Source organism: Argiope bruennichi, chromosome 10, assembly GCF_947563725.1.
Source record: "Argiope bruennichi chromosome 10, qqArgBrue1.1, whole genome shotgun sequence".
Lineage (NCBI taxonomy): Eukaryota > Metazoa > Arthropoda > Arachnida > Araneae > Araneidae > Argiope > Argiope bruennichi.
Window position 1 is genome coordinate 37157130 of NC_079160.1, and position 14360 is coordinate 37171489.

Here is a 14360-nt window from a genome sequence, read left to right on the forward strand (position 1 = left end):
ATTGTTTCTATATAAAAATATCTGCATTCAAACAGTAAAACGATAGGATAAAAATGGAAGTTAGTCTGAACTTAACCGCCACATTCAGTAATTCCACTGAAATCACCTAGTAAAGAGTCGTCTTGTTTTTCTTTCTGCTTTCTGTGTCATTTCTTTTTGTCGATATAAATCTGAAGTAACAAAATCGAAAATTGAAGTCCTTACATATGTTAATCCAATATCCCAAAATATCCAATAAGAAACTTTGCATTTGTTTAATTTTGTCATTGAATAAAATTTCATAGCTCAACAATCTCACATTTGGTATCTAACCAGAGAAATAGATACAAACTTTAAGATAAGCAAAATTTAATGGTGATTGTTTATCAAATTTATTCAAAAGTAATTTTCTGTTTCCTGTTGAACCTCAAATGATAACAATCACTTTCACCCCCATCCTTCAAAAATGAGAGGGAAAAAATTCTGCTATTCTAGTCGCTCACCCTTCCCTGACCTCAGGTGTACCACAATTCCATCCTCCTGTTTTAGTTATATTTTATTGCCACCCCGCACAGGCAACAAGTGGACAGCCGCCGCCCTGCCCGGTGTGCAGCAGCCACCCTATCCAAATGCCCCTCCCCCCCCCGACTACACATTGTCCCTCAAACCCCTACGCACACCGCCAAACAATCCTAACTCCCTTTTGTGAACATTCCCCTACATCCCAGGTACGACGAGACTGAGGGGATGCCAAACGAACAAAATAAAAGAAAAAAAGAGAGAGAACCCTGCGTTGTTGTTACGGAAGAATAGAAAAGAATGCAAAGGAAGTGGTGGCGGTAACCGTTTCCCACGCTCTCAGAGTGTGTCACTGCTGTGCGTTCGAGCTCCCCCCCCCCTTCATCCAAAAGCAGGAGGGGGGAGAAGCAGTGCAAAGGCACGCGCTTGGCAGTGCGTCTCCAATTAATGCAATTTCCGTTCTAACCTTTCCCACGGCTCTGGCTCTCTCGTTATATGCCAGAAGCATCCATTCACTTCAGTGCCGTGCCTACCCTGGGGTGTTCCCCCCTGCTAGAAGATGATGGGGGGGGGGGGGGGAAGGGAAGTAAGGTTATTACTGACTTGAAGATACAGCCCGGAGGGAAGAGGAACCAGCAGAGATTGGTATCTGTTTTCTGGTCCATTTCCACGGTGGTGGTTCTTCTCATCTCCGAGAGGCTCATTAAGTATTGATTGTAGGATTAAAGGATATTTATTCCTTTATCTGAGTCGTTTTGACTCATGTTTTTCTTTAAGATATCTGAGTAAAAAGTGAGTTATCATCACTTTAGATACGCACTAGTGTATTGAGCATATCATTGAATGGTTTTCCTTAGTTGAGCTATGTTAATTGATGGTTTATAAAAATATTTTATGAATGATTTTTAAAATGTGAAAATACGTATACGTGTGTGCGTATACGAATTTTTACATAGAATTTTTCATCCATCTTCTTGTTAAACTTTCCTCATAAAACTGTTCTTATCTACAGTTTTATTATGCTGTAACGGCGTCCTATACGAATTTCTATGAACCCTCGGCAACATTAAACTATACTTTGACTATATTAACTATACAACAAACTATATTAACTATAATATTATTGACTATACTAACTATACAACTATAACATTAAACTATATAACGTTGACACGTTGTACTTTCATAGGTTTTCTATGAATTCGATTGATTCTAACTATATTAATCAACAAGTCCTCATTCATTTATGACTAAACTCCATTTTGATTGACGGATTGATGTAGAATTTTATATTTCAACAATATTTTCTTTCAAACGGGCAATTAAAATCGTATATAGACACAAAAATTCTATGTATGCACTTAATATATTACAAAATTTGATGTATAATGAGAAGAACATATAATTATGAATTCTATTGTGGATACTGTAAGCAAAAATACAATATGAAATTTTGTTTTATTTGAAATTTATTTTCGTAAGTCGAGGAAAAAAGCATTTTTCATAGATTGGCATGTTACATTTGAGTAAGGTCCTGTACGAACACGAATGATTCGAAACATCTATCATTTGTCAACCACTGAAATATATGTCTATCGGCTAATTCTATTTTTTATCAGATTCCACTTGAATTCAAATGATTCATGAATATCAAACGATTCTTGTGTATTGGTTCTTTATTCTTTCATGTGATTCGATACAAATTCAAAGGATTTATGGCGATATCAACCCATTCTTTTGTGTATTAGTTCTTTATACTTTTAAGTAATTTTGTACGAATTCCAAGTGATTCATATAGCGTTATCAAACCAATCTTGTGTATTGGTTTTTTATTCTTTTATGAATTTCTGTACGAATCGAAGCGATTTATAGCGATATCAAATCATTCTTGATTGGCTTTTTATTCGTTCATGAAATTCTATACGAATTGAAATGATTACAGAGCAATATCAGTCGATTTTTGTACATTAGTTATTAATCTTTATTCTTTTATGCGATTTTATACGAATTCGAGAGATACATAGCGACATCATTTTTGTGTGTGTGTGTGTGTGTTTTAATTCTTTATTCTTTCAAGTGATTCTATAGGAATTGGATTGATTCATAGCATTATCTAACCAATCTTGTGTAATGGTTATTCTTCTATGATTTTTATTACAAATTGGAGTAATTTATAGCGATACCAAATCTAATGTATTGCCTATTTATTCGTTCATGAGATTCTATACGAACTGGAATGACTATTTACTCAAATCGATTCTTATGCATTAGTTCTTTACTTCTTCAAGAAATTCTGTACGAATTTGAGCGATTCGTATAGAAACGATTCAAACTATGATATCAAATTTCATAGCGATATCAAAACATTCATGCTTTTTGGTTGTTGTTTTTTTAATTCTTCCATGCATTTATGCTCGAAATCGAATGATTCTTGTGATATTAACGTCTTTATATTATTGTTAATGCACTTTATTTTTACTTGAAAGTTTAAAAAAGTACTTTTTTTTTAAAAAAAAAATAGTAATACTCTTCTAACTTTTTTATTCTATTACTGACTTTTAAAAATTAGGAGGAATACTTTTAACATTGAGATAAGAAAATGGTCAATGGTTAGTTAATCGTTCATGTGGTCATTTTTTATTTTACAAAAATAAAAATGTCCGCCATGAACACTTATTGAGTTGCTTGAAAATTTATTTTGCCTTCTTATCTGGCCACTTCTCACTTCTCTTTGAATCTATTTTTGCTCTTGAAGCTACTTGATAGATTTTAAATAACCTTTTGTTAAAAAAATTGAAAATGTCTCGCATTTTACATAGATTAACTGTCAATAATTAATTTTATTTTTAAGTTTGGAAATATTTCTCAAAATATGTTGTAAACATTTTGAATTAGAAACACATAGGCGGATAGTTAAATAACAATTGAAAATGCTGTTAAACAAGCATATATGAATTGTTTATCACACGTATAATTAGAAATCGCGATTAATAACTTTCATATGGAGAGATAATTATATTGAAAAGAAATAAATGTAATTTGTTAACTACGAAAATAGTTTCTATAAAGATATGGCAATTTATTGTACAATATTGTCATCATAAAATTGTCAAGTAATCATTGATTATTAACAATTAATTTAACAATGCAATAACTACCGACAGAAATTAATAAATAAAGATACAATGACTCACGACGAAAATAAACAAAAAAATTAACTTAAATGAACAAAATAACGTATTAATTAATATTAAATAAAAACATTTTAAAGATAAAATGTAATAATTTCAATGTTGAAGAGCAAGAAATTATTTAAAATGAATAAAAGAAATATTTAATTTCTTTTTTCCCCTAACCTATTCATATAAATGATTCTAAGAAATTTGTAATAATTAAACTTTCAGATAATTTAGTTTGTTATTTTATTTATTGTTGCTAGATATATTTAAAGACAGCAATTGATTTCTACGCCGATGGAGTTTCTCTTGTACGAGTGATTTCACTTTCGAAAACATTTGAAATGGTACGTACCCTTTCCAAGTGTTCGTTTGGAGATTCTTTTTCCATATAGAAGTTATGATTAATGGAAGAGTGAAATAGAAATATTTCTCTTTGGAAAGTGCAAAAGAATATCCTTCAATCCATGGTTTGTTTGCATGCGACATATTGAAACAAGTATAAATTTGAAAGTAGCAAACGATATTTCTCATTTTAAATAAGTTGTTACCAGAATTTTTATTTCGAAACATCTGCTCTTCTAAAATTGTTTACCGAAACGTTCTAAAAGCCTTCTGTCAGCTAGGTATATAATAAAACATACTTAAGCATTATATTATAATAATCGAACTAAAAACAACAACATTATGTTAATAAATGGAATAAGAGCATTTCAAATTAATATATATTTTTTTAATATTTATCTAAAGCAGTAAGAAACAAACTGCAAGCTGACCAGATGAAGAGGTTTATTAGTTCTGCCTGGTCTGCATTAGATTTTAAAATGATAGTATAATTTAAATTAAAAATATAAGTAATACATTTCAATGCAATGATGAATTTTTGACTAAATTTCTAAAAGATAATAATTTTAGAAATGTAGCCACAACTTCATCACTGCATTAAAATTATATCTTTTGCGTTCTTAGTGAATTTTAAATTGAATAATAAATTATTATACTATAATAATTACATTTTACTGATTGAGTCTTGTTGAATAATAAATTATATTGGCCAATCAATTTTGGTTTCTCTTCTTTCGGGGGAGGGATGCTTCATCTAATAAAAGTTTGTAATCACTTATCCAAGATATATAGATTTTTTATAGTACTCACTATTAAAATTTAATTTCATTAAATGCGATGTGAAATTATCATTAAAAAGAATATGCATTCTATTTATATTAATTGTATCGCACTAAAAATATTCCCCATTTCTTCTAAATTTCATCACATTTTCAGTATACATAATGCCATTATGAAAATTTCCTTAATCTATAATAACATATCACTTTTTCTAAAAAAAATTATTTTGAAAGTAAAGGCATTCAGATTCCACTATTCTCCAAAAAATATCCCTACTGGCTACCTGTCGGAGGTAGTGATCTTTTTTTATTTTCTCTCTCTCAAATTCATCCACACCACCTCCCCACTCGTTTTTGCCACCCCCATGGACAGAGAACTCAAACCGACGGGGAACGGAAGAGAGGGGTAGCAGAGGGTGTTTCTGCTCCTTTCATTTTCGTTCCCCCCTTTTTCGAATGCAGGGGGTAGTTTAGAAGTATTTTTTGCTCCGTTCCCACGACATCAGCCGGGAAAGGTTTCAGGCTTGCTCCTCTCCCCTACTCATACCCCCACATAATGCTTTAGATTCCATTAACGTAAATTCCCCCCCCTCCCTCCAACGGCTTATTTTTTGTTATTCCACGCGTCAGTAAATTCCACCATCCAAACGCTCCTACAGTGGTTGCAGGGGAAAAACTTTTTCCCTCTCAGGGAGGCGGAAGAGAAAGAATAATATCGTTTAGTAAGAGTTTAGTTTTTTTTTTTTATTAATACAATTACTATAAAATTTCGGTAATTTATACAAATATCAGCCTAGATGCAATACAAATAAACAAGGATGGTTTAGAATCATTTCCTTATTATTTGCATTTAATTATGTATAAATAGAAACAATTCATTCTGGTAACAAATTAATGAAAATCGTATAAAAAATCAATTAATTCTCACTCAGTAGTCTCTGTTGATACTCATTAACTTATTACTATTATAAATCTCGATGATCTGAAACAATCTATATTTCCAGATTAACAATCTCAAACAATCTACATTATCCTGATTAACAAATTCAAACTATCTACGCTATCCTGATTAATAATCTGAAACAATCTACGTTATCCTGATTAAATACAAATAAATCAGGATAAAGGGATTGTATATTATCTGAGATTAAACATGCAAATTAAAGGAATTCCTTCTAATAGTGAATTAACCAAGTAATTGATAAAAAATTCATTTAATAAAGGAAGGGGCAGAAAAGAAAAAAAAATAAGATTTTGGAAATCTTTTAGTATGCTTCTTATTAATATTATTATTTATTATACTGTCTCGGTAATCGAAAATTAATAAAGTCTAGATCAGATTGAATCAGGATCAGGACAGAAGAATCAGGATAATTTTTAAAAATTGTAAGTTATCTGAAATTATACAAATGAGTAAAAATGATCCACCTTCATTAAAAATAAAAGTTCCAAATTAGTTTTAAAATAAACGAATTATTTTTGCTCTTTAATTTTAATTGAATAGCTTAAATAATTTTTTTATAATTGATCTAAATTTTTGATGTTATCAACTAAATAGTGTTTCTCTCCAGTTTCAACTGCAGAATACAGTCACCCAATTTTGATGATTTATTTTATTTCCACATCTTAACTGTTTTCATTGTCATTAAATTTTATACAGATTCCTATGACTATTATTATATAATAAGGGATTGACATAATATAAACGATTTGTTTAGATTACTAGACCCAGCATCCTCTTCCCAAGAAAAAAAATTATAATTATTAGATTAAACTTCCGAAAAATCTAGTAATAGTATCCGAATTGCAATCCCATTAAAAATTATTTCTTATTCCTCTTTGAAAATAACCGCTTATTATTTTTTTTTTGAAAATTTTTTTACTTAATATAACTCAGAATGATATGTTCTAGAAAAAATTGACCTACACAAAGGAATAAAATTTAAAAAAAAATAAACCATTTAATTCCCCCCTTTTTATTTTTGTTTGAAAGAAAAAATATTAAAAAATATTAATTTTATAAAATTTTTGTACACGCATTTGCATATATAAGGAAAACATTTAAGAGAAAATCCTCTAAATCCATTAACAAATTTTAAAGTTAGTTGCACCTTGTTTAAGAAAGAAACAACATAATTGTTTATGCTATATCAAGAAGGAAAATTAAATCATAATATAATTTATATATTATATATTTAGTATTTGCATTAATATATATTATATTATTCAGCTTTGGAATAAGCGATATTTCATAAAACTAACTGCTAACGATTTTAGAGTATGCAAGAGGAAGAAAAGTTGGAATAAAAGAATGAAAAGAGTTTTTAAGGGTTTTTTTTTTTTCTTTCTTTTCCCTTCTTATAGTTTTTCAGAAATTTGTAAATATTAATAAAACTTATTTATTTATGATCAATAGTTTTATAAAATACCCCCAATTTTTTCTTGAGTCAAATATCCAGTAATTTAATAATCTCGTTCTTTAATTAATTTTTGAATAATTCTACACAATTATTCTTTCTAATATAAACAATTTCTTAAAAATTAATAAACTGCATTTCCCTCGTTCTTTTAAACGAAATATAATCAAATTAATTACTCTTCAAAAGAATGCTGATTAATAAAACTATTTTTTTAAAAAAAAGATAAAAAATTTTTAAATTTGTTAACAAATGTAATTCTTTATGTAGTATAATTACCATTTCTTTTTGATAATCTCAATTAATATCAAATCAAAATCTAATTAATTATAAATACAAAAATTACCGATTGATAATCCAAAGACTATAAATAATCTAGAATTCGCCATATAAGTAGTATCTAGCTCATTAAGAATCAAAATACCGAGAACTGATGCAATTTTATCTTATGTTAATATATATGAATTTAAAAAAAATCTAAAACTTTAATTTCGTATATAAATAATCAATCAAATTTCATTACAATCAAAATATCCGCTGATTTGGATCAATGATACATAATTAACGAGCTAATAATTTTTAGAAATACTGGTTAATATTGTCTTAATACATTTTTCATGCAATAAGTTTAATATTAAAATATCTCAACTTCACGTTCTAAATCAAACTATTTAAACTAATTGATTATAAATATGAGATTCGTTCATTCAGATAAATGAGCCAAACTTCTGTAATAATAAACCTCATTCAGTAAAAAAAAAATTATCACCATAAAACCAACTTCATTCAAACTTTGAATCTCTTTTCCCTCTATCAAACGTATTAATCCCTGATCAATCTAAAAATCCCTTTTCATTTTCCCTATCCATGGGTACTGACTTTCCTCTGTAGGATAATAATTTCTAACTACCGGGTGTGCACAAAGTCCTGTCCGTACCCCCTCTTTTGACCCCCCCCCTTTCGCGTCCGTCACACAGAGCGGAGAGGGGGGGGGGGGACACAAAGCAAATGGGGCGCGTGGGCAAAAGTTGCCCCCCTTTTTTACCATCACTTGTTTACTCTGTGAGCCCGCTCTTTAAGTTCCTTTCCTCTAGTAAGGGGCGGAGTTTTCCCACACTCAAGCGCATGCGCTCTTCGATAAAGAATCCGCCACGTGCTACTACTATGGCATATGTCGCGATTGAGACTGGAGGGGGAAAGAAAAAAGAAAGAAGTGTGTTTGGGGGGGGGGATTGATTGGAGAAGTTGGAAGTAAGGTGAACTTCAACAGGGTGGTTAGCTAGCATTGGCGACTTATCGTTTGTGGTTTTGGCGCCAAATCATTTGTTTTCAAAAGTGCTAGGAGAAAACTTAATGATAAAGCATCAATATTTATCAAAATTATAAATAAGTTAAATTAATTGCTAAATAATAAGGAAAACAAAATTTGAAAATTCAGCACGTGAGACATTAATTATTCTTAGATTAATATAATTGACAATATCAACTTTTAAACAATTTTATATGTTTTTATTATCATGAAAATTTATTAGAAAATAGTATAAGAATTTATCTTTAACATATTTCGAACGTTTTTTCTTGTCAAGTTCATTTCTCAAATAAAACAAAACTTGTGTTTACGCTCGAAATCCAAGATAAGCATCAAACGATTTCGAGGTATTGCTTTCCTTAACTGTAATATCTTTTTATTTCAATTTGATAAAATGAACTTTCTGATAATTCCTATAATGTTAACATTTTATAAAAACTAATGAAATTCAATTAGTGATTTACGAGCGACATGAATCTACTTTTTGTTTCTCACAATCATTTCATTAAAAAGAAAGAAAAACTTTTGTACGCAGTTTTCTCTGTTAAAAAAATACTTCTAAAAATGAAATTTTTATTTTTACTGAAATAAAATTGCTCACAATGTCTAAACCGAAATTCAAAAGTTAAACTGCAATGGTTGCTTGCACTAAAAGCAGCAAAATTACAGGCCGTTTTAAAATGCTGCACCTAATTAAAATATATATATATATTTATTATGAATTTAGGGTAATTATTTTGTGTAAAGTTGAAGACTTTTTCAGTAAATGATTCAGTCAAATTATAATCAGTAATAAATATGAATCCTTCAGTAAATATTTCTGTTCCCTTTTGTACAGATAATCGCAAATAAATTCAAAGTATAAAGGACAAAAACAAAATATCTTAGAAAGTCTTTTTAAAAAAACTTCTATATAAATTTTGCATAAGCGATTTCAAGGTTTTATCTTATTAATAACAAACCCAATAGAGTTTTTAAAAAAAGTTTATATATATATGTATGTGTGTAAAAACTTATTTACCTTTAACTTTGTTGACAAATGCAATAAGAAAATTTTCATATTTAACTAAAATGAAATAAATTTTACATTGAAAGACGTGAATTTTACATTTTATGAGTATTTCTTTTATTTGTGTTATCAATTCCTAATACAACAATATTACATCTTTGCAATATTATCTACACCATTACATTTTCCACTTTAAAAGACTGGTCTCAATTATACGATTTAATTTTTTTTAAATGAAAATAAAAAAAAGCAATAAAGAAATATCTTTTAACAAATCCACTGTAAATGACAATTGGTAAATATTTCACAATAGTATCAAATAATATAAATCATGTGAGTAAATTATACAATTAAAGGATTTCAGTTTTTAAGTTTCTTTTAAACTATTATATACTTTTAAAAATGCATTCACAATTTTTTTTAAAATCAAATAAGAGAAAAAAAATCAAAAATCCAATTCTAACAAACACTAATATATATGGTCAAGATTTCTGAACTTTCCCGTTTACGCGTGCCTCTGCATGCAACCGAAAAGCCGACGCCAAGTCGCCAATCCTCTAAAAATGGCACACCTGTTCACGCGTCAGATATCTTATCGACGCGCGTACTGCAACCCTACATCGAAGCCACATGTCCGTCGCGAGCCAAAGCGCGCTTCGAGCCTTCCGATTGGCTGAGAGGTCTGAGTTCTAACCGTGGGAAAGTGTGGCTCGACACGCTCTCATGCCTTACGCCTGGCTGACCCCGCTTTGCAATAAAACTAGAAGGCGACCCCAACATTCCCACACTTCTGCTTTGGCACGCCAACAGAACAGTTCTCTCTCTCTGCCTCTCGTATCTTGTGTATCAGCCCTCGCGCTGTGTATTGGAATTATACCACTTGTGGATCGTTACTTGATTTAACTTCAAACATGCCTTCAGAAAAAACAGTTTCGAAAGCCAGTGAAACTCGAAGGGTAGGTGTCATAATATTTCGAATTTAATTATTTTATTTTTAAATTTACACTAAATTTGTGAATTTGCTGTCAACTCTGTAACGTAAACATTAACGATTTCTTAAGTTTAAATCATTTAGATAAATACTTGTCGATCTTTCTTGATATTGTGATCAATTTATAAATTGTTTATGTTTGAATTTGTTTACTTATGTTGTTTTGTTTTTGTCTTTATAGAGTACAAAACCAATTATGGAAAAAAGGAGACGAGCTCGTATAAACAACAGTTTAACGGAACTCAAAACTCTGATGTTGGATGCATTAAAAAAAGATGTAAGTATTTGACCTGATTTATTCTATTACTTTGAATTAAGATGCCAAACTATTTTTAATTATCGAATATTTAATATTTTAGTAACTAATTTCAAATTGAGACTTAAAAATGAATAATTGTTTTAGTTAACAAAGTATTTAAATAGTATTAAAATTCTTCTTTCATCTTTATATGGATTTTGAATATGTTTACTTATGAAATTTTCTTTTAATCTTTTCAGAATGCTCGACATTCCAAACTTGAAAAGGCTGATATCCTTGAGATGACAGTCAAGTACCTGAAAAACCTCCAACGTCAGCAGATAACTCCTGATCCAAATGCCATGTCCAAATACAGATCTGGATTTGCTGAGTGCGCCAATGAAGTCAACAGATTTTTTTCCCGAGTGGATTCCGGTGTTGACCAGACTGTCCGAAGCAGACTCTTGAACCACCTCGCCAACTGTCTTACTGGCATGAACAATCCAGCTCCACTCCCACCAGTCCATGTCCAGGTTGGACAACCTAGTGAAACTGATGTCAACAACAGATTGTTCCAAGGAGTCCAGTTGGTACCCACAAGGCTGCCTAATGGAGACATCGCTTTGTTGTTACCTGCCAACGTATCTGTTTACGCTCCTTCAACCGTACCAATCAGTCCAGCCAGTTCCACATCATCGGTATCATCACCCATGTCAATAACATCGTCGCCAAGTCCTGTCAATGTTTTGGGATCATCTGGAATTCTTAGTCCTGCCTCCAGTGACCGTTGCAGTCCAAGTCCAGTCAACATGCACCATACGTCACCAGCACCTGTCCAGCCATCTCATTGCCCAGTGATTGTGCAACCTTCCAATTACCAACAACAAAAGATGGAATCAAAGTCTGTTTGGAGACCTTTCTAAATGGTTTCGACCTACCTACTTAGACTCTAGATCCCTAGGCTAGGACTCTTAGCCTCTCCTGAACATGTATAATAATCAAGACTAAGGACTAAAAGTGATCTCTGTGGATCTTTGGACTATTTCTTAAAATTAAAATGGACATTAACGCACACTTGTAAGTTACCTTGTTCTGTGAATGAGGTAATTTGCTTCAAGAAGAGCTTGTATTTACCATATTGGCATTATGTGCCTTGTTGACTGTGATATCTTTCAAAGTTGTATGCTTGCATACAAAAACAAAACTGTTTCATAGATAATGAAACCATACATGATCTATTAAAAAGAAATTTATTTTTAACTTTAATTCGTTGTCATGTGTTTACTTCATTTTGCAAGTTATTTTTAGATCATCTTGAATAACCTTCTACTAAAATATGCCAGTCATAATAATTATGTAAAATTTCAAAATTGTATTTTTCATTTTAATTCTTTAAAAAGAGATGGAAATTAGCTGGCATATTTGTTGAATGTTATTCGACTTGTTCTTGGATTTTTTTTTTTTTTTTTCAGCAATGAAATGCAATTCCTGTCTTCATTTTATTGGATTATAGCAGTCTTGTGAAGGTAAAATATATAAGTTTCAAGCAAGCTATGTTTTAAAAATTCCTGTCATGGTTAACTACTTTAAAACTGGGAGAAATTCAATGTACCATTTTTAGTGGATATGAAATAATAAGTTAACAGAAATAATTTAGGTATGTCTACAGCAAAAGAATATTAATAATTGAAAAAATTAATTTTTTTCATTAGTTAAATGCATATATATTTTTAAAATAAAAGTCAAACTCCCATTAAACTTGCTAAATGACAAGAATTAGAAGCGGGATTCAAGTAAAATAAAAAGATAAGCTGATGACTTTAGTGCGTAGGTTTGAGTATTTATTACTCAAAAGACATTATATAAATCTACTTAATCAACAACTATGTAGATTAAAAATTTAGATATTTTTTTTCTATGCAATAAATTAATGCAAGACAAAATATAAAAAAAGCGTGTTTTTTTTTTTTTTTAAAGTTCATAAATGTCAATAATCCTAAACAGTTTTGCATCTAATAATTCTAAGAAATTTAGCAGTGTTTAATTCAATATTTCGTTGACTATCTAAGCTAAATAATAAGGCGATTGAATCCAGTTTTTCGGTATCGTTCAATTAATTGGAAATAATACATCTATAATGATATATAGCAAAGTTTGGCGTTCATAAACGGAACATCTCATTTACAAGAAAAGGTATCTTAATCTCTACAATTTAGGTGAGTCACTTTGGCAACAATATATGAAACAAAATCAGGTGATATGATTAATTAATCTGAAGAAAATTCATCCTGAATCTCGTGGATTAGCAAGATTAACAGTAATTGTTAATCGCATATATGTAGCATTAAAATCAGGGTTCTAAATTAGCAAAAAAAAGTTGACATTATTTTTCTTAAAATTAATGTTGATTGCAATGAATGGGGTCTGCCAGAACTAGGAAATCAATAAATGTTTGGTCGGAATTTGACGTTTCAAATTTATAAACCTAATAAATGGTAGGACTATATGTGTCAGTAGACTACCACCTGGAAAACTATTTCAGACGAAGTACATAGTTTATAATTGCAGACAGATAACAGAACAAAAAGTAATTTTCACACTATATCAGTGTACGGATGTTTGACCCGGAGCGACATTTAGTATATGCAGAAAGACCTACTAACTAAAATTTTAAACCCCAGAAGGATGCGGATTAAAATCTATTATTTTGAGATTAGGCCATTGCTGAAGGGTCTGGAAGAGTATATTATTGCATCTTAATTCAATTTAGAAAAAAAAAAAACATTAAAATTCTGTTTAATTTAAAACAGCTTAAGATCTCCTCTCCTTTCCATTAATTTTTAGTCCTGATTTCGAATTCACTTCCGAAAGGAAATCTGTGAAAAGTGATAGAAAGTGTAGTAATTCTTCTCTATGAGAAAAAAAAGATGAAAAGTTTACATAAAAGCGCCATATTTTGATAGTTAGCCAGAAAAAAAGTAATTTGTTTCCACGTATTCATTTATCGAGAATAAAAAGCTCTCTGGGAAATCTACCACTGCCACTGAGCAGTGGTAAAAATGTTCTAATACCTATGGTATAATAATATGGTACAAATATTTTAATACCTATATCCGCCACTGCCACTGCTCAGTGGCAGTGGCGGATATAGGTATTTTGAGGTCCTATGCAGTGCATATTATGAGGGTCCTTCTTTTAATTAACTGGTTAATTGATGTTCACATTTCAAGGCATTTTTAACTTGTTAAAGTTTTATTTCAGGTTAATTTTTAAAAATTTATCTTGCGAAAATGCATTTATTTTTATTTATTTATTGTCTCCAAACTGCCCAGTATTCACGGTTATGCACAATACTATTGAAGCCAATTTGCGGTACTTATAAATATTTTAATAGCAAAATGAAATATACGAAACCCAATACGGAAATTGAAATATATGAAGTCTTTAGTATACGCAAAGTGAAATATATAAAACATAAAAGAACCTACCAATTATTATTTAATAAAGTATTAATATTATCTTTGTATTTTATAATTCACAGAATTTCAATTTTTACAAATTTATTTATTTGGAAATAGGAAAACAAAGTTCATTAATT

At 30.2% G+C, this 14360-nt stretch overlaps 1 protein-coding gene across 1 annotated transcript; it reads left to right on the forward strand.

The window, feature by feature from the left end:
- Window positions 1-10269: 10269 nt before the first annotated feature.
- Window positions 10270-12028, forward strand: LOC129988258 (transcription factor HES-4-A-like). The gene is made up of 3 exons (XM_056096442.1): window positions 10270-10489; window positions 10706-10801; window positions 11023-12028. Exons 1-3 carry the CDS (start codon window positions 10445-10447, stop codon window positions 11683-11685), a joined length of 804 nt encoding a protein of 267 aa, XP_055952417.1. The 5' UTR covers window positions 10270-10444; the 3' UTR covers window positions 11686-12028.
- Window positions 12029-14360: the final 2332 nt, after the last annotated feature.